The 22,245-nt window shown below is 43.7% G+C and overlaps 1 protein-coding gene across 22 annotated transcripts in view; it reads left to right on the top strand.

Annotated features, from left to right (window-relative positions):
- Positions 1-22,245, top strand: part of MICAL3 (microtubule associated monooxygenase, calponin and LIM domain containing 3) — a 137,370-nt gene that overhangs the window by 23,531 nt on the left and 91,594 nt on the right. For all 22 annotated transcript variants that reach the window (XR_013637094.1, XM_078858967.1, XM_078858983.1 and 19 more), the window contains exons 2-6: positions 934-1,328; positions 15,020-15,227; positions 20,352-20,468; positions 21,135-21,236; positions 21,686-21,841. Coding sequence is in view for 21 of the 22 variants with exons in the window: in XM_078858967.1 (XP_078715093.1) it covers positions 1,065-1,328; positions 15,020-15,227; positions 20,352-20,468; positions 21,135-21,236; positions 21,686-21,841 (847 nt within the window). In the remaining variant the exon portion in view is untranslated. The remainder of the gene's footprint in view (positions 1-933; positions 1,329-15,019; positions 15,228-20,351; positions 20,469-21,134; positions 21,237-21,685; positions 21,842-22,245) is intronic.

Here is a 22,245-nt window from a genome sequence, read left to right as displayed (position 1 = left end):
CTCTTTGAGGGCTCTCGCCGAGGTGTGATGTGGAAGTTTAGGCGCAAACGATACTCTTTGCCAGGCTGCGTATACGTTGATTTCAGGCGCTTTGACTTTACAGTCGGTTCAGAGCTTTCTATCTCTTCCAACTATATTTATTTATGCGTTTAATCGTGGCATCAAAGATGTTTCTGAACATCATAGTTTTATTCAAGTTCTGTGTTGGGGAGAAAAAAACAAACATTCGTATCATTGTCATGCACACATTTACTCAGCCTTGTCTACAATTGTAAACATTTTTTTTTCTTATTTTGCATTCGTATCCGTTTTGTGGGCTTCTGCGCATGATCCTGTGTGCATCCATGTTGGGCATGCTGAATGCGTAGACATGCGTTTCCCTCCCGCTGCTCTGGTGACTATAGCTTCCCCATGTGTCCCTTAAGCATTATTGGTTATTAAGTCTGGACCCGTCCTCAGGGATGGACTAAAACAACTGAGAAAGATCCCCCGTGAGCCGACAGAGGCTGTTTGGGCAAGTGGTGTTTGCGAACACCTAATGAAGGCTGCACGGCGTATGAGGCGGTGATGTGCGCAGCATGGCGATCGGCCCTTTTTTGTTTCCTCAGTGCTGATATTTACACACTGCACCAGGTACTCATTTAAGGTTGAGTTCATCTAGGGCAAGCCCAGGATCTATTCAGATATTCGCAATTCAGCGTTGGCCATGAGCGGGAATCGTACTTGGGTCGGCGGGTTCGTAGCATCGTGCATTATGTATGTATGTTGAACTTGTTTCACACTGTACGTAGCCAACCATGCTGATCGGAGGTGCGTTAACCGCAAGGCTACCACTCCCCACGTTCATCTTCAGGGACACGCACGCACCCCGCCTCTCCACTGGCAGCCACGTCCTTGCGGCGGGACCTAACCGGACGCTCGCTCCTTTTGCAGGACCGATGCTCGGGGACCCAAGCAGCCAGCCCTGGACGAGGTGATGGTTCCACCGCTCCCGTCAGCATAGCGACGCCGCAGCTGGGAAGCGGGGGTGCGGGGAGGCAGCGCTCACGCGTCCCGGCCACACAATGGGGGACGTCGCCGGCGAGAAGAACAGCGGAGCGTGCGCGCTCTTTGACCGCTTCGTGCAGGCGGGCACCTGCAAGGGCACGCTGCGTGCCTACCAGGACCTGTGCGAGCTCGTGGACCTCAAGCCCAGTGACTTCAGGACCTTCTACCCCAAGCTCAAGTCAAAGCTCAATTACTGGAAGGCCAAGGGCCTGTGGAGCAAGATCGACAAGCGGGCCGCGCACAAGGACTACAAGAAGGGCAAGCAGTGCAGCAATGTGAAGGTACGCAGAGGGGGGGGGGGCCCACGCAGATTATGCCCACATTGGGTGATTGATTTGACATTTGCACCGCGCTCCGCGTGGCTTTCACCTTCCGTGTATTTTTTTGAACATTTATTTTGTGCGTCTGGTAACAGTGTGTACATTTCTGTGTAGAGCTTGGTGCCTACATTTTTTGGTGGCTACATCGATTTTATACGCCCACTGTGGCAGTTCTCGACATTGTAAATTACAGTTTAGAGTGATTGTATTACTTGCAAAGTGGATACATTAATCAAAGGCGAGAAGTCTACAAAACGCACGGCAAACGTTAGCCCCACTGCCCACTCTATCAATGCGGAGTTGATCTAGGGCAGGGGTCGGCAACCAAAATAACAAGAAGAGCCATTTCTTTCCAATTCGGTACAAAATTCAGTATTTCAAGAGCCGCAATGCATCTGAGTACATACTGTACATACATACATATTGTCAAGAAGCAGCCCGTAAAGAGCCGCATGCGGCTCCGGAGCCGTAGGTTGCCGACCCCTGATCTAGGGGATAAACCTGAGGCCCTGAGAGAAAACGTGGGGAGAAAACTGCCCCACGTGTGACAACCTCACCCTATTGTGTCCAGCTTGTTAGTGTTTCCTTGGAGAATGTGCCTGCAACACCGGTGCATGGCAGCCGATCTGTAACTTAAGACTCTTTTTTTTGAAGGACGGCAAGTTATTATTCAAGCCACACTTTGGTTCATGTAGGTTAAACCCACCGGGTGTAGGCTACAGTACATGTCAATGAATGTGAGCTTTTTTTTTATTCCAAATTTCACTTCTCATTTAATAAAAAAACATTAGCCTTTTGCCATTTTGTTTCTCCACCCATGTTATTACATTTGTGCTATTGGCACAAGACAGTATCTGTTTGGAGCTGAACATCACGTTGTGTTCGAGATAGTCCATGGAAAGTGATATTGTATAACTACTTCTGAGATCCTTTTAGTGACTTCATATCGACACTAGGGCCACAGCGCCTTTCCCAGTACCCTGCGGTCCTGATTGGACTCTTCAGCCACCAAAGGTCGCAAAGTGCAACAAACACGACTTCTCCGAGCAGTCATCGTGGAATACGATGCGACAGTCAACATAAAAAATGTACAGATGATGCCTCGCAAGTCAAGCCGAAGTTATTACATGTCGGTTTAGTTTTATTGTCTCTTTTGATACGGTGACCAAACTATGACCAATAACTTGCTTGAGCTGAGAACACGGTTTCAGCAGGGGTGGCTGAAACCCAGGTTAGAACCTGCATTGTTACATTTTCTTGTTGATTTTATTCATTTTGTTATCCAGAGGATGACTAGTTAAAAAATGTGAAACCGATTATATATTTTCTACATGCTGTGTAAATTAGCAGCATAACTGTGTTGGCATGCAGCCCGAGGTGATATGAAGGTTTGCTTGCATATGACGTACAGCGCTCTGAGACATGAAAGCATAATTTTGGCTTCAATCCTCTTGTATCATGTGACCACAGATACGTGTGAAGCAATGCCTCATGCAGTGATGTAGAAGCATTGCTTTGCAAATTGCAAAAGTAAAAAAACCTCCTATGACAACTAACTGCGATTAGTTGATGTGACAATAATCTCAAATTGTCCTACAATCGTGTACAGGATCCTGTGAATAATACTTCCAAGTTGTGCTTAATAAGGGGAAGATTTACTGGTGTGTTATTATTTATACACCCGCATGACTAGCTGTGTGTATGGGTATTTTCAATATTATATAACAATTTCTTGATGTGTCAACCTAAGTTTGTTTTAACCATTACATGTATACTCTGGTTCTTTCAGTAAAGTCACGTAGGTGAAATAAAAAAAATTGAAATAACTAAATTAAATGATTACATGTAGGCTAGAGTCTGAGATGCAGATGTTCTTTTATAACCGTACAAATTGGCTCATATCTCCCATTAGACATGAAGTTAATGAAGATAATAAAAGTAGCACTACTCAATGATTCTTCTTGGTTCTTTCGGTAAAGTCACGTAGAATGGAAATAATAAAAGAATAAAAATAAAACATAATAAAATAATTCTCACGACGTTTCGGCCACAACGCAAGCAGCTGTCCTCCGTCCTCAGGTGAAGAACAGGTCTGTCGGGGAGACAGCGTCTCGTCTGACGCTGTCTCCCCGACAGACCTGGTCTTCACCTGAGGACGGCTGCTTGCGTTGTGGCCGAAACGTCGTGAGAATTATTTTATTATGTTTTATTTTTATTATTTTATTATTTCCCTTCTACGTGACTTTACCGAAAGAACCAAGAAGATGAATCCCTGCAGTCACGAAAGCTTTAAATCGAAATTTACTCGATGTTTTTTACCCATTTTAAACATTCTCAGAATATTCATTCTCCTGGACAATTTCTCACCAATGAAAATTATTGGCAAGAGAAGGGACGAGTTCACTTGATTTGTGCAGTTTTTTATGTGTTTTTGTTTCTCTAATGTCCCAGCCAATTTTGGTTAATGTAGCTTTAATTTATGACATACAACGTACTTTAAAGTAGACGACATCATCTATCTATTTGCAACACCTGGCATTTATAAAAATAGTGAGCAGTGGACGGCACCAAAGAGCCGAGCGGAACTCGCACACATGGCTCGCTTAAAAGTATATTTATTTATATCCTCAGTGTTTTAAACCTCCTCCCCCTATATCTAATTAAGCGGATTGGAAATGCTGAGAGATTCATCGGCGCAGCCAACAGGGACGCGTGTAGTCAGCAGCTTAAAGCGTTACTTGGAAGATCAGAGGTGTTAATGGGAATTCTTCCCTTCAGCACTTCTGCCCTATTTCCCAGCTTGTAACCGTGAAATATCAAAGGTCCAGTGGTGACAGATGTTGGCAGAAGGTGACACGGCTAAATTAGTGACGGCTATTCTCGGCGTTGCCGAAAAGAGAAGAGGTAGTTTGACCTGACTTGCCCGGTCAACCCAGGAAGAGGTTCCTTCCCTGGGTCATAGCTGAATGGAGCCAGGCACTCTGGCCAGAATGATTTCCATAAAATAAATGTTAATGAGAAAATAACACCCGGTATGATGTGAACGGGTGGAGATTCTCTATTCTGTTTTTCATGAAGAAGCATTCTGTAATTTAAACGACTAATGTTACGGCCATTAGAGTTACAATTACTGGAGCAAATCGATGCCAAAAATACATGTGTAATGTCATTTACAATAATAGGGAGATATGTGACAGTGTAACAACTGCAATATACCAATTTTGCAAATGTATCTGTAATTGGGAGAGATTAACAGGTCAATAGATTTTGAGATATTTTATTAGAGTGGTTCCACACCTGTTGTTGAATGAAAGTGTTCAAACGAAAACAAATTTGAATTGCCAACACCAAGCCATAATAATGAATATAAAATCGCGAATGTCACGCGATTTAAAGGGAGACAGTTCTCAATTTACAATGCGGCCGCTGCAATTCTGCACAGCGGCGGCTTGCGCGTCTGCTGCTCCTGCACGGGCCGTGGCAGTGTTCCAAACGTGGCTGCCCCCCCCACCCCTGCTGATGGGAGCTGTCACCCCAATTATTTATAGAAATGCCGTGGAATCTGTAATGACCACTGCGATTGGGAGGGGCTGCTCGGATTACGTGAAGTTGGATAATCGCCCGTAAACACAGCAGCCCATTAGCCCAGACGCTCATGGGGACCCCCCCCCACTTACATCCACCTAGTTGACACGAGGAGCGTTTCAAAACACTCTTCACGACGACGCGATATCGCTGTAATTGTGGCGTTATTTGGACATTCACGCGGCGGTAACTCTGACTCGGCATGGGAGCGCGGTGCTGTAATTTGTGTTTGGCCAAAATGACACACAAGGGAGGGGGGCAGTGTGCGTGAGAGTGTGGCTGCTGCAGAGACGGAGCGATTGAAATCACCTCTTGTACCGGTGTTCGGTGGATTGTTACTGTACAGGACGGCGAGGCATACAGAGGGCATAATCGGATTGATCATAGCTGATGAAATGCCGCTTGGCAAGGTTAATGTTTAATAATCATTCTTCTGGAATGTCATGCGCGTGTGTGTGCGTGTGCTAAGTTTAAAGTTGGTTTTCACGAACTGACACGTGATTTAGATGTCGGTCAAGCTGAATGATCGACACAGGTGTTCGCTGCAACAGAAAGGCTGACAGTTTAGCAACCAGAGGTGTGTGTTTGCTGCTGTTCTATCGGATGCGTTCTTACATGTTGAAGATTGGCTTTTAGGTGCGCTCAGCTTCACCACTCTACTGCAGATATCGGCATTTCCTTTAAAGAGCTGAACGCTTAATTGGTAAAGCACATCTCATGTGAGCCTGATTCGAGTTGTTAAGCAGGCGGCTAATTTACAGTGTAGCCTCAGGGGGTGACATTGCCTGTTTATGTAAAAAATACGTGTAGATTGCTGGGTGCATGTGGCAAATGTAACCTTCATTGCAGATGTGACATTTGATTCACAGGAATGTCAAGTCACGTAATCCTCCCACTGCATGTTTGGAAATGCAACAGTTTTAATTCGACCAGAAAATGGGAGCTTATACTCGCTTGCAATACTGTAAATTTGATCGTTAACCATAAGTCACTCAAATGTTTTCATTTTGAGAGGTTCCTTTCAGAAAATCTGTAAATAATATTATTTGATGGGTCTTTTAGTTTGATGTTTATTAAGTTACGAAACCCAATAACGTTTGAACAAATAATACGTTAAATTTCGATTTAAAGCTTTCGTGACTGCAGGGATTCATCTTCTTGGTTCTTTCGGTAAAGTCACGTAGAATGGAAATAATATTTTTTTTATTGTATTATTATATTATTTTATTATGTTTCATTTTTATTATTTTATAATTTCCATTCTACGTGACTTTACCGAAAGAACCAAGAAGAGAAATAATACGTTGATAAACATGTGTGTTTTTGCATTGTTATCCTACCCATAAGCTATATGCCGCAAAACACTGCCACAAGACCCATGTTTTAGGTGAACATTTTACAGATTTAGGATGAATTTTGTGTTTGCTGGAGACAACTTCCTGTTACTTAATTTAACTGCGGATCAGAGGAGGAATCTGCTGTGCCTATCCTCTAATGTGTGTCCTTGCATGCCCGCAATAGGTTGACTTTTTAGCACCTGCTCTGACCCCTTCTGAGTGCGGAGGCGTTTATGCTCAGATTAACATGGATAAGAGGATGGATTTGCCAGACAAACTCCACTTATCGGCGGCAGAGAAAAAAAACCCACTGGAATTTTTTTTTTCATGGCTTGGTTTGTGGCCACAAATTACAGGAATATCAGATCACAGATGAGATTCCATTTAAGGTAATCCCTTTACAAACATAATGTAACTCTTGAGAGTTGCTCGTGAGCAAGGGTGGTGTCTGTACCCAGCCCAGAGTCGCGCTGATATGTGAAGGCGGGTTTCCCATCCACGTGCACACTTAGACACCATTTTGCATCCACTGAGAACTTTGTTCCAGTGAAATTTGTCCAAGTCGAGGTCTAACTTAACGAGGCTGCTGTTTTGTCCGGCGAACATGCTGAAATTCACAGATGTCACAGCCTAGTACACTTTGTGTTTTTCCTGATGATATTTTGCTCTCATGGCTGCTAACTAGAACCTATTGGGTGAAAACATTCCATTGAACATTTCTTTAGCCGTTTGTTTACTGTCAATGCCATTAAACTACATTGTGCCCTGGGACGTAGAGGGATGAGTCGCTCTCAAATAAATATATATACTTCTCTGTATACCACTTGTGAAACACCATACCACTTGTGTTTTGGGCCCCACTCACCTCTTTCGAAATGATATTGTATTTTTAACAACAGCACAGTGAACGGCAGGATTACACACGCGCCACTTGCGCACGGCTTGCGCTGTTTTAAAACACTCAACAGTGTATCGGCAGCATCCCCCGCGATGCTGCCGGTAATGAGCACAAACGACGCTTGAATGAAGGCGTTTGCGGTACCACGCCTTGAGGAGGGGGGGGCGCCCTTTGAAACGTGGCCCAGCACGAGGCAGCGCCACTCCTTGGTGCCCTTTTGAACGGCGCGTGCTCACCGCCCAGCCGTCAAGCGACTGCCCTCCGCCACCGGACAGCAGAGAACCTATTGATTTTGGACAAGCTAGCATCTGAAGAATAAGATGCCAGGAGTCGCTAATGGTAACACGAGCTGTGCGGCCGCGATGAAAGCCACACTGGACGCTGCACCGGGCGAGTTTTAGGACCCTTCTATTGATTTTGCTGACGGCCACTCAGGGCGTCGCAGGGCATTTATGTATAATTGACATTGTGCTCATGGCAAGGATCACGTCATTTTGCGCAGATAATGTTGCACCTGCCAAAAGTTTATTAGATTCATCATTGGCTGAACACATCTTAATATAGAGAGATGGACTGTAGAGCTTGGGTGATTGTTGGTGCTGGCTCACCGACCCGGCTGTCTCCTTGTTTTGTCTATGAGTTCTCAGGGAGATTGAGATGCAATTTGCATGAAACGACGCTATATAAAATACTAATATAATTTATAAATGACGTCACATGAAGCGAGTTACCAAATGATCGGTTTGTGTTGGAACAAGAGGAATGGTAGATGGAGTTAGCCCGAGGCGAACTTGAATGATTGACTTTCTGGTTAAGCTCTCTAATACTGTACCCATTGGCTGATCGGGCTGTTTCATCGAGTAACACCATTTATTACCCTCTCGATGCGTGGAATCGAATCATGCACGTGAGAATCGGTTATTTATAATTCATGCGTTTATGTTGTGGGTTCACGTGACCGCAGATGCTGCTCGGGACACTGCATGCATCACAATATTAGAAACAAAAAAAAATCGATTGTTGAATCGAATCCTGAGCCTGAAATCATGGCAGTTCATGAATTCACAAGGGGGTGAAGTGGTACATGTCTGGTGTATAGTTAAATTATAATTAAAAGCACAAGTCTCTACACTTCTGCCATTGGTGAAGAACTCTTGCTGTAGATGTCCGCATTGTAATTTCGAGTAATTACAAGTCCACACAGCTCGGGGAAACCCATGTTCAGGCAAATCTATGAAGGGGACTTTGTTATATTACCGGCCGGCACGCTTGCTTACCTACGTGTTCGCAAGGCCGCCCAGTTGGCAGCGTTAACCGTTTATACGAACGGGGGTGGGGAGGGGGTGGGGCGTGTTTGATTTCTCGAAAGTTGTTGCTTGTTTTTTTTAGGTTTCATAATGTGGCTTTGTTGCGGTATTCTTTTGCTAGGAAACATCTGAGCCACAGTCGGAGCGTATGGATATTACTGGATGCCGGGGAGGAAGTCTGTGGCTTTCCCAGGGTGACAGTTTTCAATAACAATCGACGAATGGCCATTGGTGTTTTCTAGCATCCAGGCTGCCAAGATATATCAGCAGCGCTGCTTTTGTTATTTTGGGCAGTGGTATGTGTAAACGTTTTATGAAAAATAAGGCCGTATTGAGGCCCGATTGCCAGGTTAGGATGCACGTTAATAGGCAAACATTTGTGAGAGCCTTTACAATTCAAGACGCTACCAGCTGAGCTGCTGTTTTAACCAACGATATATGTTATGTAAACATTCTGCGTAATTCTCCTGATTCTTGCAGCCATCTAATGAAATACACCACCACTGGGAAGTACTGATATTGACATTGGAATTCTGATTCTATGGCTTATTTAAGTAATGTCAAAATGATGCCCATCTCATAAGTAATACAATTGTTAATTGCACCATATTAAGTTGAGGGTCCCATCATAATGTGTGCCTTGATTGGATATTATTTTTTTGCTTGAGAAACGTTTTTTGATAGCCCTTCCCATGACCCACTTTTACATTTTTCACCAGATCGTCTTATGTTTCATATCCTCCAGCACTTTCTTGATTTAATCACGTTGTTGACGACAATAGACCCTTTCAGAATGGTGACCCAGAATGCTTTGTGCATTTTGGCTCAATCCCTGCCGTTTTATGGGCCACCGTCACAAAAAAAGCTCTTGTCGGCTGTCCCGGCACGACGTTTTCGTCCAAACAAGGCCACCCCATGTCGAGGAGGAGGAGGAGACCATGCCTCATGTGTTTGTGGACTGGGGGGGGGGGCACATAGACGCTGGCCGCCGTCTTGCGTTCTTTGGCTAATTGATGGTGGGACGCTGGCACGTCGATGCTCCGCGTTGGCCCCAGGACACGACGGTGTCGTTGTTGGCGAGCTCCCCAGGGTGGATGGTTTTCTGTCTCCACAGGCATCTCCTGGACTCGGTGGCACCAACTATATTTTGTCATGTGAACGTTGAAATGCCTTGAGCCTTGGCTTAAACGTTTGGTTTCGCACGTTTTGTTTACTCGTGCAATATTATTGAAGCTTAATATTTTAAAAAAATGTCTTGTTAGCTTATGTCGTTGGCTGTTACAAGCTTTGTCTAAACAAAATCCTGTACTTTGGATTTATATTGCGTCTCCTATCACAGTAGTTAAACAATGGGGCAGATCTTTTTAAATCCCCTGCCCCTCTCCCCCCACCACGTCTGTCCACCCATCAGTGTAAATGGTTACACCACAGCTAGTCGATTGGTGGGGTAAAGTGTGGGTACTCGCACCTTTTATTATAATACGTCTGGGGCTCTCTAGCACTGCCAGCACCTTCTGAAGCGCTCGCTCGTCACCGTGGCGTGTGCGATGACCACCACCACGTGACTTTTCTCTTGTATTGTGCGTGTTGCTTTTAGCGTCACAGCGCGTCGATTTGTAGCGTTTATTTTTATTTGTTTGCTGGTGACTTTGTGTATTTCATATCGAAATCGCCTCCAGTGCTTTTGCTGCTGGCGGCAATAAAAGTTGTTTAAAAGTTTAGCACTGCCAGCAGTAGCGTATGCAAAGATTTGCACGGCTGCAACTAACGTACGCAACGTCACCTTCAGTTGCCGTACACAACGGGGAAAAAGGTGCATGACAGGGGGAAAGGAAGTGTATGTACAGTGTACAATTATTACAATCTCAAGATTGAGGAGATTCTTGCTTTGGGAACTCAAGCCACTTGCTTATTGAATCTGGCTGCCCGCCTGATAATGCTCGTTGTAATTACTGGCGAAACGTCGTACTCATTGTAAATGTTGTGGATTTGTTGTCCAACACACCGGTGTGCTGTACTCGTAACACATTGGCACGTTCTGTTTACGTGACAAACCTTACTAATTGGCTGTGTCGTGTGGTGGCGGCTTTAACGACACTTTTTATTTACGCGATCTAAACAAAAAAAACTGTATTATGGATGATATTGGTCGCGAAAGCCTTCGCGTTAAACTGAGTGTTTTTGAATGTGGGAAACAAAAAACGGAGAGTGCTTGGAGAAAACCCACACATACCCAAGGGATAACATCAGGGACAAACACCACACAAATCTGTTTATAACCTTCTTGCTCTCCTGCCTCCTACAGACAGTCCACTGCCTCTTTTGGGATGGGTGTCATGTTCACACTATCTCAGCAGGATTCACCAACCACAACTACAAATCGCTCGACTATCGGCTTTCACCGCCACACCAGGCAACCTTTACATCGATATATTCGTCACATATCTTCCCATGTGTTTTTTGTAAATTTTAAGTGCTCATTCAATATGCTTCCATGTCATGATGTTCAAAACTGTATTGCTTTGAGCAGTGAAACTCGAGAGAGTAAAAGTGGATAATTTTTATTCTTAGGTTTTTTCGGTAAAGCCACGTAAGAAAACCTAAGAATATGAATCCTTGCAGTCACGAAAGCTTCAAATCTAGAATTAAGTGGATAATTTTGATGAACCCACGCATTTACAGTTGGGGAACGCCTGAGTTGTAAGCTGAAGGCATTCCTCATTAATGCACGGTCGTATCTCAACACTAATCGAAAAGTGTTTTTTTCTTGCGTAGCCGGGTGAAGCATTGGACTAAGCTCTGGCTGTCTACTTTCCACTGGAGACGGTGTATAAAGACTGATTGCTGACAATAAAGCATCGCCCTGGTCTCGTTTACTCATTGAGCAGTATTTACAGGCACTGCTTTTTTTGTGTGGGTGGTGTGTGTGTGTATGCGGGGCATTGATGACCGGCTGCCAAACCTTAAATTCTCATGCTACGATGAGCCCTTTGTCTACTGCGTGCACTGCTCCCTCGTTCGGCTTAATCCTGGTTCTCATCACCACATCAGTGGGACGCTCACAACATTATTAATCACAGCAGTGCAGATTTTCTTATTAATAGCAGACATAAAACCAATTTTTATTTCGCTATTTTCTAATATTTTAATAAATGCTGCATTCATTTTTTACCGTAGTTACATTTCAACGCCAAAGGTTTTCGTGATTGAAATGGAGGTCATCGTGTGTGCAATATAGTTTGCATAATTGAACAATGCCATGGTTCGACTGAAACCATCATTTTCAGCCATTGGAAGGATTGTTTTTTTACCACAATTGTAAACTGATATGAATCAACCAAATTCAGATTTATTTTTTAGGGTAACGTAATTATTCTACCCACAGTACTTTGCAAAACCCCAAAATGGTGGCTGCTGCCTGGAAAGTTCTTTGTTGTGCAGCATTATGAAATTGTATATTAAATTTCGATTGGAAATTAAATTTTCCATTCCATTGTGCGCATGTTCCAGCAAAACCCCACATCCATTTGCTTCAGCAACATCTAATAATCTGTAGTTTGTGGACGTGATTGCCTGGACTGATAGATTTTACATTGTACAGTTGTAATAGTGCTTTCCACCTACCTTTGACACCGCTAACTTCTTCCACATCTACTCTTACGGAGCTTTTCCGAGAGCCGTGACTTCTCTTTTACGACGCATAAATTGAATACGGTGTAATCACCAATGGCGCTGACCTAATAGTTGGCGCTTAAAAAAACGCTGCCTTCTTACTCGCTCATTTTTTGCGCACTCGTGATTTTATTCGGCAGTGCTGCGTGAATTGTTACGTTTTCCTAAACGCACTGTATTAGGTAATTGCGTATTTATTTTACTTACACAATTTATGGGGGACTTTAGCAGGTATCATTGGAGGCTGCTGTTTCCTGTTGAACCCATCTCTGGCAAGGTTCCATCGGTCTGACCGCCGAGATAGTCTCTGGAAAACAGACGTCACGTCCTACCATGGCCAAGTTGGCGCCAGGCTTGCGTGGCACGCCATGCCGCACGCAACATCTGCTGACCTTTTCCTCCCCTGGATACAGGTCTACTTGAAAAAAGAAACAAAAATATGAAAGCAGTGTAAAATAAAATAATAATACCCACACCTAAAAAACCCCTCCATCTCTTCGGTGTCTGGTTGGCCGATTGGTGCAAAAATTTTGCCCATATTTTATTGAACAACACATGGTGTAAACATAGCTTTTTTTCCCCCTTCATTCCCCGTTACAGTAGCTGAGGCTTGCAGATGAAAGCGGCACTTTTGCATCGTTCACGCTATTTAGGTACTGTAGATGCATTAATTTTTTTGCCAATTGCTGGGTTTTTTTCCCGGCGAATAGCTCCATTAAGTTAATTGAATGTCATTAGAGGAATGCACTGGATGTTTACGCATTGCAAATTATGCCCGATTGCAGTTGTGCTGAATGGAGACACCATGTTTGTTCTCTTTTACAGTGAAGCTCTTACCCCTGCCATATTACCCTCGACTCCTGTTAGCTCAGATCACAGGAAACCCCAGTCATCTGGGTGTTTTCATTTCACAGATAAGACATTTCTTTTTTTTAGGCGAAGCATGCTTGAGCCTGGATTCTGCTGGGACGGATGATCACTATGCTCCCTAAGACGTGATAGGTTGCTGCAGGCCTGCTACCAAGTGATCAGCAGAGGATCGGAGCAGCAAAATAAATAGTCGTACCGTACTTCTATACCCTAATGCTCCCTGCTTTTATCAATCCGCACTGACCAGCAAGTGCGAAGGATGGTCACATTACCCCCCGCGACCCGTTTGACATTGGATTGACAATAGTACACACGCAAGAGGTGTTGCACGACAAATACTTTTATCTTGAGAGCAGTTGTATTGCGGAGAAGGCGAGTGACCTAGAAATAGCGGAAAACGAATCCTTTCACTGCATCTTCTCGTGGGGTCTGCGGCCACCTGGAAACACTCGGATCCTTCCGTGCTGGCTTGGAATCGAAAGCCTGCTTCGTATCCTCAATTTTACCAGGCGCCTTTTCTGTTGACCTTGTGTGCGTGTGTGTTTTTCTCTCTCTCATCCACCGGCACACAGATGTCTATTTTTCTGAATGCTTATCTAAGAAGTATGAATAATATTTATCGAAAACCAAAGCGCAGTGCAGTCATTTCGGTTATTTCTTGTTTATTGTTTTTGAATATAACCGTGACACTGGTAACTGTAGTTTTTTTTTAAAGTCTGGGGCTGTATGTAATGCTGTCGTGTACTGATTAAACCACAGGAGGGGAATGCATTTTGTTGAAAGAATGATTTTAGTGTGGGATTGAATCGTAATATAAATAAGTACTGTATTGCTCCGATAGCTATAACGTCAAGATAATTACTTCTGCCTTTTAGTTTGCAATGTTGCATATCACGTGCAAATTAACACTCCATAATTAATATATATTTTTATTTTCCATCATGAATTTTACGAAGTAAATTAGATATTTTTAAAATAAATATATTATTTCAGAAGCCATGTGATAAGTGCATTCAATTGCATAAGACTCAATGTTTTTCAATTTGTATATTTCATCTAAGTGCATCAACCACTAGAGGTGCAAATGTTCACTGCAATGTTAGAAAAAAAATATTGAGTTTAATTGTGACGGTAAAATAATTCAATAACCGGGTGGATGAAGCCACCCATTTATGTTTGACTTCTTTCGCAGCATTCTTAGCCATGTGTCCTGCGTTGTTCACTTTTCGGTATCGAGTATAAACGTTTGTGTGCACAAGGAAATGATGAATTCTAAATGACCTCAAGTTGACAAGGAAAGAACTGGCACGCACATTCAAAAAAATATTTCTACCCCCGGACATATTTCTCACAAAATTGTGCAAAATTCCCTTTAGGAATATTGAATTTTTGTTTTTCTCACAACCGTGGAGATATATGGTATATAATGCAATACACCATGTAATAAATATTTTCCCGCCGTTCGTTAATAGTCTGTTTGATAAAGAAGGGGGGAGGGGGTGTTGTTGTGGGGGAAGAGGGCGGGGAGTATTACTGGGTCAGATACCACTTGACATTGTTAGTCATGTACGGGACGCTAACTTGATTTGCTTGTTTTCAAAGTGCAGTGCGCTAACCACTCCGCCACCCCCTGTGAATAAATCGTGCATGTTTTTGCGTGCAACGGAGTGATCAAGCCCTTGCATCTACATCGATAGACTATGCACACCAAGTGTAGAAACATACTGTTTCCATACTGCACAAAGTGAGCATCTAAACACAGCCTGCATTTAACATCTCAGCTTTGTGACATTGGACCAATATTGGGCAACGTAGAATGAACCACACCGAGATGCCAGTGGTGTACATCTGTAATGCATGGTAAATAAAATACACTGCCTATTAATCTGACGTCATGGGTAATATATAATCCCATAAGGCCGAGGTCATGCGGATTGATGACTGCGCGTGCTGTTGCCCCTTGTCACCCTCCCCTACCCGTAGTGTCTGATAATCGGCGCTGGGCCTTGTGGCCTGCGCTCGGCCATCGAGCTGGCCTTGCTGGGGGCCAAGGTGGTGGTCGTTGAGAAGCGAGATGCCTTCTCCCGCAACAACGTGCTGCATCTGTGGCCCTACACCATCCACGACCTCAAGGCTCTCGGCGCCAAGAAGTTCCACGGCAAATTTTGCGCCGGTGCCATCGATCACATCAGTAAGTGGCACACTGCGTGCGACCCAACACGCTGCTTTTAACTCCACGTGATGATAGGAAGGTTGTAACCTTGGCAGGCTTCTCAGGATTTATCTGAGTTTGTTCTCGCTTAAACTCCCAAACCTACTGGGCTGTGATATGTGCGGGTTTATAACAGCACCTCAAATGGCTTCCTGACTGTGCAGCTCTGTGAGTGCTGTCCTGTCAAATGTGTGTTTTCTGAGCACTCCGGTTTCCTCCTACACGTAAAAATAATTCCTTAAAAGGCAATGACTGAACACCGATGTAAGACCCTCTGGTAAAACATTAATTTTGTCCCTATGGGACTCTCTCGGAAAAATAAATTACATTATTGTGGCATTACGGTATTTAAATTAGTGCTCCTGCTCACTAGATTGTCCGCCTGATTTTTTTGTGAAACTGATGACCATTCGAGACTACGAACCCGATGAAAAATAAATGACATTATTGTGGCATTACGGTATTTAAATTAGTGGCCCTGCTCACGAGATTGTCTGATGACCATTCGAGACGACTAACCCGATGATTCTATTGTCTCATGTCTGTCTATAAATGCCTTGAATATCAAAATGCTGTTTAACTGACAATTATCATTCATAATGATTCCTTAAGGCAGGAGTAAAGTATGATGGTGATGGCCCATCGGCTAGCTGACCACCATCTGCAGTGCTGAGGTTTGCCTGGTTTACTGTTATTGAAGGCACAGTGGAAGTGTAGTGCACTTTTATAATTGTCTACAAAACCATACTCGTTTTCCCCTGGAGGCCAGTGTGCAAAGGAACAAATGTCAAGGGAGTATCGAGCTATTGTGTTAAATATGTTCCTCCAAGCCTCCTTAGAGAGCCCCTCGGTCTTAAATGCAACAAATCTTTGCCAGCGCAAATGTTTACTGTCTTTCTGTTACCACATTATAATATTAATTCCGATTTATAATGCGCATTACATTTTCGATCACAATGCACAATGCATGGAAAGCAGGAAACAAAACCGGAACCAGGGTAACCGACCAAACTAAAGAGGGAAGGCCACTTTAAACAGATGGGTTTTCAAAGCAGACTTAAATATATCTCCCGTCTGATTTCCTGATTTCAAGTGGCAAGGCGTTCCATAGCTTGGGTGCCATGCTAACAAAAGCCCGATCATCAAAATAGCATTAGCTAGACCTGGGAGTGCTTAGCAGTTAGAGATGAGAAGATCTAAGGACCTTGATGGAATTTATGAATGTATTAGTTTATGCACGTAATGGGATATTACGCAGTTTTTTTCCCACTCCCGTGCATTTTACAGTAATTTATGATGGTGAAACAATAATTTGTCTCGCGATTCGTAATTATTACAACCCATTCACTGTGCACGCATTTCGTCATGTCATATGTTGGTAGCTAAGCAGTGTTGAGCCTGGCAACTATGGATGGGAGGCTGCCTGAGAATATCCAGGTAATGTAGGCTTAGGCTGCAAGGTAGCTGAAAGATGGTACGACGGCAATTAATTCTTGAATCTATCCTTAGAGGGATTTTGAGTATTTTCCCTTTGTATGCAAGAGTTGTTTCCAGGGCCTCGGGCTTCCACCCACACACCAAACTCGCATTAATGGAACTGTCCATAAATCCCAAGGCAGAGAGCTTCGTGAAAGGTCTGGTAAATCAGTGCGACCTATCTGGGTAAATAAAGGGCATTGTTGTTATAGTTATACACAATAACCACTGCCTTGCGCTCAAGAAAGTGTGCACACTGAGTATTTGATGTCAGTTTGGCCCATGTTAATTCTACACTCTGATGCCAACTGCCACATGGCAGCCTGTCATGTCCTCGGCAACCTTCGCCCAAATCTCTCAGCAACTGTAATTAAGACATGGTGATTACTTGATAATCACAATGAGTTATTATAGGCCATCAATCAGTTGCGTTCTTTTCTTTATTTTCTTTACAATCACTTTCATATTGGCACATGACTGAGGTGTGTATTTGTGCCTGGTGTGAAAAACAACTCTGGAGTACAGGGTCATGTGGCTGTTTGTGACAAAAGCTCGTGTCTACTGCAATAATTTTTGTAGCACTGCCAGCTGGAGGACCGCGTTTATTCAATTACATTGTTGTGTTTTCACCAGCAAATGTATGATTTGCCACTAGGCAAATTCCAAAATTATGCCAAGATTCATGTGCAATGATAGTGTGGCAGATAATGTTTCTCCCCAAGTACAAAAAAAATAGCCTCGCACAGAATCCCTTGATTTTTCACGCCAAGTTTTCTGCAGGAATTTGTGACACGGATGTCTGTGCTTGCGCTGCAAATTTCTGAGGCATCTTGGGACATTGGTCGGGTGATAGCGAAGCGTAGAAATGAGCTTTCAGCATTCCACCAGCTGCGGCTGACTGCCATGGTCACAAGTCCAAGGGATGACTGTAAATTATGTCTATGCGGTGGTGTTTGAACCGATTTGTATATAAAGTTGGACATTTGCAACCAATGAATGGGCCGAGTGTGCAGCCGTTGTTGTTGAGCTCTGCTGCGGAGCGATTGTTACTGAAGGGAGAAGTATTCGTCGGTCTTCTTGGGAAACGCGTGCTGATTTGTGTTGCGCTGCATTTTAACCTCTTTGGCGGAGCGACCGTTGAGCAGGAACAGTGGTGCACTGTCGTGCAGCCAAAACGGCGCACTGGAAATTCAGATGTTGCATACATGCCCGGCTCGCAAATCTGCCTTCTCCTCTGCCGAGACAAACCAGAATGCGCTAATTTACAAATTCATATATTCTTTGAGCTCCATGTGAAATTCGCATTGGTATTGAAAACTATCCATACCAAGCCATGCTGCACATTTGAGTTAATCGCGTAAGATTTTTTTCACTCCACTGCGATGGTGCATTGAGGTGCAAGTGTCAGTGTTTATTCATCTTGCTATTTCATATTTTCGATTGAACTTTTAACCTGCATCAATATAATATTGATTTACATCATACACATTAGGCCTGTAATGATTGATCTATTGTGAGGAATGTAGAGGCATCTTGTAGCAATATGGATAACATTAACCCATCACATACAACCATTACAAATTGAAAATACAACATCCTTCCACACTCTATTTGCAGCATGTATCGTGAGTGTAATAATTAAATTATAATCACGTAATTTGTGCAACATTACACAATTGGTATTGGCATTATTTACTTCTGTAATTTCCATGTGTTTTCGTAAAGACTTGCTAAATATGGTCATTGATGTATAGAAGTAAAGACGGTTCGGATAATATTCTCCAAATAAAGGACACTGGTCGTCTGACGCATGAATGCTTGCAAACTGACGAGGGCAAATCCATTTCCGAGAGGGCAGAGATCGTGAGGCAAAGGGCAGGGCACGGCACAAGACCCGCGGACCTGTGGCAGAGACAGCAGCTTCTCTCACAAAGCCCAGTTATTGAACTCTTAAAGACCGTGCACTAATGATGAAAGTTTATTGTGAATTCATGAGCATATTATCTGCATAGCCGTCAATGCGACTTCATTCGACGCAGGAGGTGTACCACGACTACGTTTTATTTTGAGCCTGCTCATGCCACCTCTTGAAGAAATAAAAGGATCGATGAATAGGGCCACCCAATGCCTAGAATGTACGGATTTTATTACTTTATTGATGATAACTTGCAGAACATTTTGTGTACTATTGTAACAGACCATTGGCCGGACCAAGAAAATGTGCTTCATGGCTATGTTTAGTCATCGGTTTATTTAATTTGTATTGCAAACTTGGCCACTTGGACTCTGTGTCCATGTGGCATTTATTGCAACCAAGCTAGTGGTGATGTCATAGTTACTTCATTGTGAAATAGTGACTCTTAGGGCGTGATGCGTGGGTGGTTAAATCAAATGACCCTTATACTGAAGTGTAAGTATGTGTCAGATACATACTTGGGGTTGTGATTGGGAATACTTTGTCGAAATGACGATGTAGGTGCTGGCGGTGCCATGAATTGCAAAACAGGGCCCTGTTTGCGCACAAATATGATTGTGAAGGTTGATTAATTTCTCGCGAATACATCAACGAGTTATGGTCAATTTGGCATCAGCTGATCTTGTTACATCTTCTGTTCACTATGAGATCTCTTTTTCAGTTTTGTACCAGTTTAAAAGGGTAAAAACCTACTACTATATTTTGCCACTGGTAAAAGAGATATCATAGTGTAAATGCTTACCCCGAGCTCTCAATACTCTGATATTGCACTGTGTTTGAGTTGTACGCCTTCTGGTGTCATCTGGTCCAACACCAATGGGGGGACTAGGCTCTAAAGAAAGCCGTCTCGGGTGTGGACCAATCAACTTCAAGGACAGTGCATATGATTATCATTATCAGAGTTGCTTCTTTTTGTTTGCTTTTTTGACTACTTGTGTTGTGGTTATTGCAAACATGATGCCTTGAATAAAGGTGTCAGTTTTGTACCAGTTTAAAAGGGTAAAAACCTACTACTACATCTTCTGTTCTTATTGACACTTTCGCTTGGCACCAAGATCAGCTTCTCATGAATGTTATCCAGCTTGGGAACAGCTGACCAACGTAAAATTACAAATGGGAGTGTTGATCAACAAGTTTCCCGACACTGATCGCACTACCTACTCTTGTTCCGCATTATAACAAGACTCACTCTTCGTGGTTTATGGTGGCGCCAAACATTAATGATCTCAGGTCGTCTCAGTAATGGGCAACAAAATTGATGAGGCATAAACCACCTTTCGAATGCGATACGTGGTACACGTAGAAAAGTGGCAGTACTCATAAATTGTTATCTTATCAGGAGATGGAACACAACCGCATCAAGACAGCATGAGATACAGTCTCATTCGCAAAGGTGGTCCTGGCATCAATTGTACGCTTGATATTAAAATCATACAGGTGAAACAAATGCATAAATAACACAAATCTAAACAACAACAAAACTTAAAAACTAAGGTGAAATAACACCTCAAATTTGAAATAAATAACAATCGTAATCAACTATTTATCTGTGAGATGTGTTAAAAGGTGTTTGGGAGGTTTTGTGTGTTTCTGTAACTCGTGTTGACCGTATCGTGCTGCGTGCATGTTGCTTGTCTTGTTGTGCTGCTCAGGCATCCGCCAGCTGCAGCTCATCCTGCTGAAAGTTTCCCTCCTCCTGGGTGTGGAAATTCACGTCAATGTGGAGTTCAAGGGCATTATGGAGCCACCTGAGGACCAGGAGAATGATCGTACGCCTGCCTTTACCAACCGTTCACGCACATACACACACATCAGCCAGCTTAGCCCGATTCGGACAGATTTTTGACAATCCCTATTCGCCAGAATCTGTTTTGTTTTCAACTGTGGTGAATGAGGTCATGGAGCAGTAGTCCAGTGGTTAGTGTCTTGAAGAATAAGCTAATAGCTTCACGGGCCTTTTTTATCTGGTAAAATAAAAATTGGGTTTACTTGTGATTTGATTAATTTCCAATGCTTTGCAATCCTATAATGTTGTTGTATTGTTTGTTGTTGTAACTGTGATCTTCCCCCTACTGGACATCTTTTAAAAAGAGCCGGAACAGCTCATCGGATTCCTTCAGTCTACATAAAGATTCTGATTCTGATTCATGCCCAGCTGACATCGGTAGCAAGTGATACCATCACCAGTCCAGCCGTGCCCTGCCACGCAACCCCACACCCCCCCCTCCCTCCCTTCACCAAGCCGCAATAAAAAGCTTGGTGCATAGTGTGGGGTGGCTTTCAACCATTGAGTAATGGAATGACATCACACCTGGTTGGCTTTGCTTCCAGAAACGTTTACTCTTGATGTGGATGCGTAGCTGGCGCACACACGTTACGGATTCTTTCGCTGCACCAGACCTAATACCCCCCCCCCCCCGCCAACTGCCTTGCAGGGATCGGATGGAGGGCAGAGATCGTTCCCAACACACATCCCGTCGCTGAGTACGAGTTTGACGTCATCATCGGGGCTGACGGACATCGCAATACGTTGCAAGGTGGGAACACTCAAATGTTACAATTCTGCTTGTGAGACCAGTTTTGTAAGAGCCGACTATGGCTGGTAATGATGAGGTTGGCAATTCGATGCACTCAGCCACTCTTGTCTATCCAGAGCTGACATTTACAATACATCATCTGGCAGACATTTTTAGGTTGAGCTCACTTAGATGATGCTCTAATAAAGCATAGATAACAATTGCCTCTATTGTGTACAGCCAAGAAGGGCATCCAGGCATTTTGGTCTTGCAGCAGCTGCTCTTCCATCATTTTGTACACAAACATGCAAACACCTGGCATCCTTTGATTCTGCGGTCGCCCTTTGATTTTGCAATGGCCGTCCCCGTTAAGTTTCGGAATCCAATGCGTTTTGCAGGTTCATCTCGGTTGTCGATGCCTCAGACTGTGTCCTGTCCTTCCCTTGACGTGACGCTCTGTTTTGGCGCAGGCTTCCGGAGGAAGGAGTTCCGGGGGAAGCTGGCAATCGCCATCACGGCAAACTTCATCAACCGCAACACGACTGCTGAGGCAAAGGTGGAGGAGCTCAGTGGCGTCGCCTTCATCTTCAACCAGAAGTTCTTCACTGACCTCAGGGCCTCCAAGGGTACGTGTGTCCCATGGAGTCTAGCGCCAGCAGACCGGCGTGGAATAGAACTCCCCGAGGGGGCCTGCTGATTGATGTGTGTTCATCTGTATGTATGTATGTTTAACTTATTTTGCACTGTACGTAGCCAACCGTGCTAATAGGAGGTTTTGGGGTAAGGACAACTAGCAAAATACCAAGGGCAGTTCTAAAGAAATGGATTTTCAACCTAGATTTAAAAGTGCATAGCTCCAGTGGCTTCGTAATATCGGAAGTAAGATCATTCTTAGACGGCTGCAGAAGCGCATCTGAAAGCGCGCGATGGAGTGACCATCTTTGTTTGATTTTGAGCCAAAATCCACTGCAAGGATAACCGGAATTCGCATGAATTCCGGTCATCCTTCCACCACTAGGTGAGATTTCAC

This window comes from Lampetra fluviatilis, chromosome 8 (genome assembly GCF_964198595.1).
Source record: "Lampetra fluviatilis chromosome 8, kcLamFluv1.1, whole genome shotgun sequence".
Taxonomy (NCBI): Eukaryota; Metazoa; Chordata; class Hyperoartia; order Petromyzontiformes; family Petromyzontidae; genus Lampetra; species Lampetra fluviatilis.
This window is presented reverse-complemented; position numbering and strand designations above follow the sequence as displayed.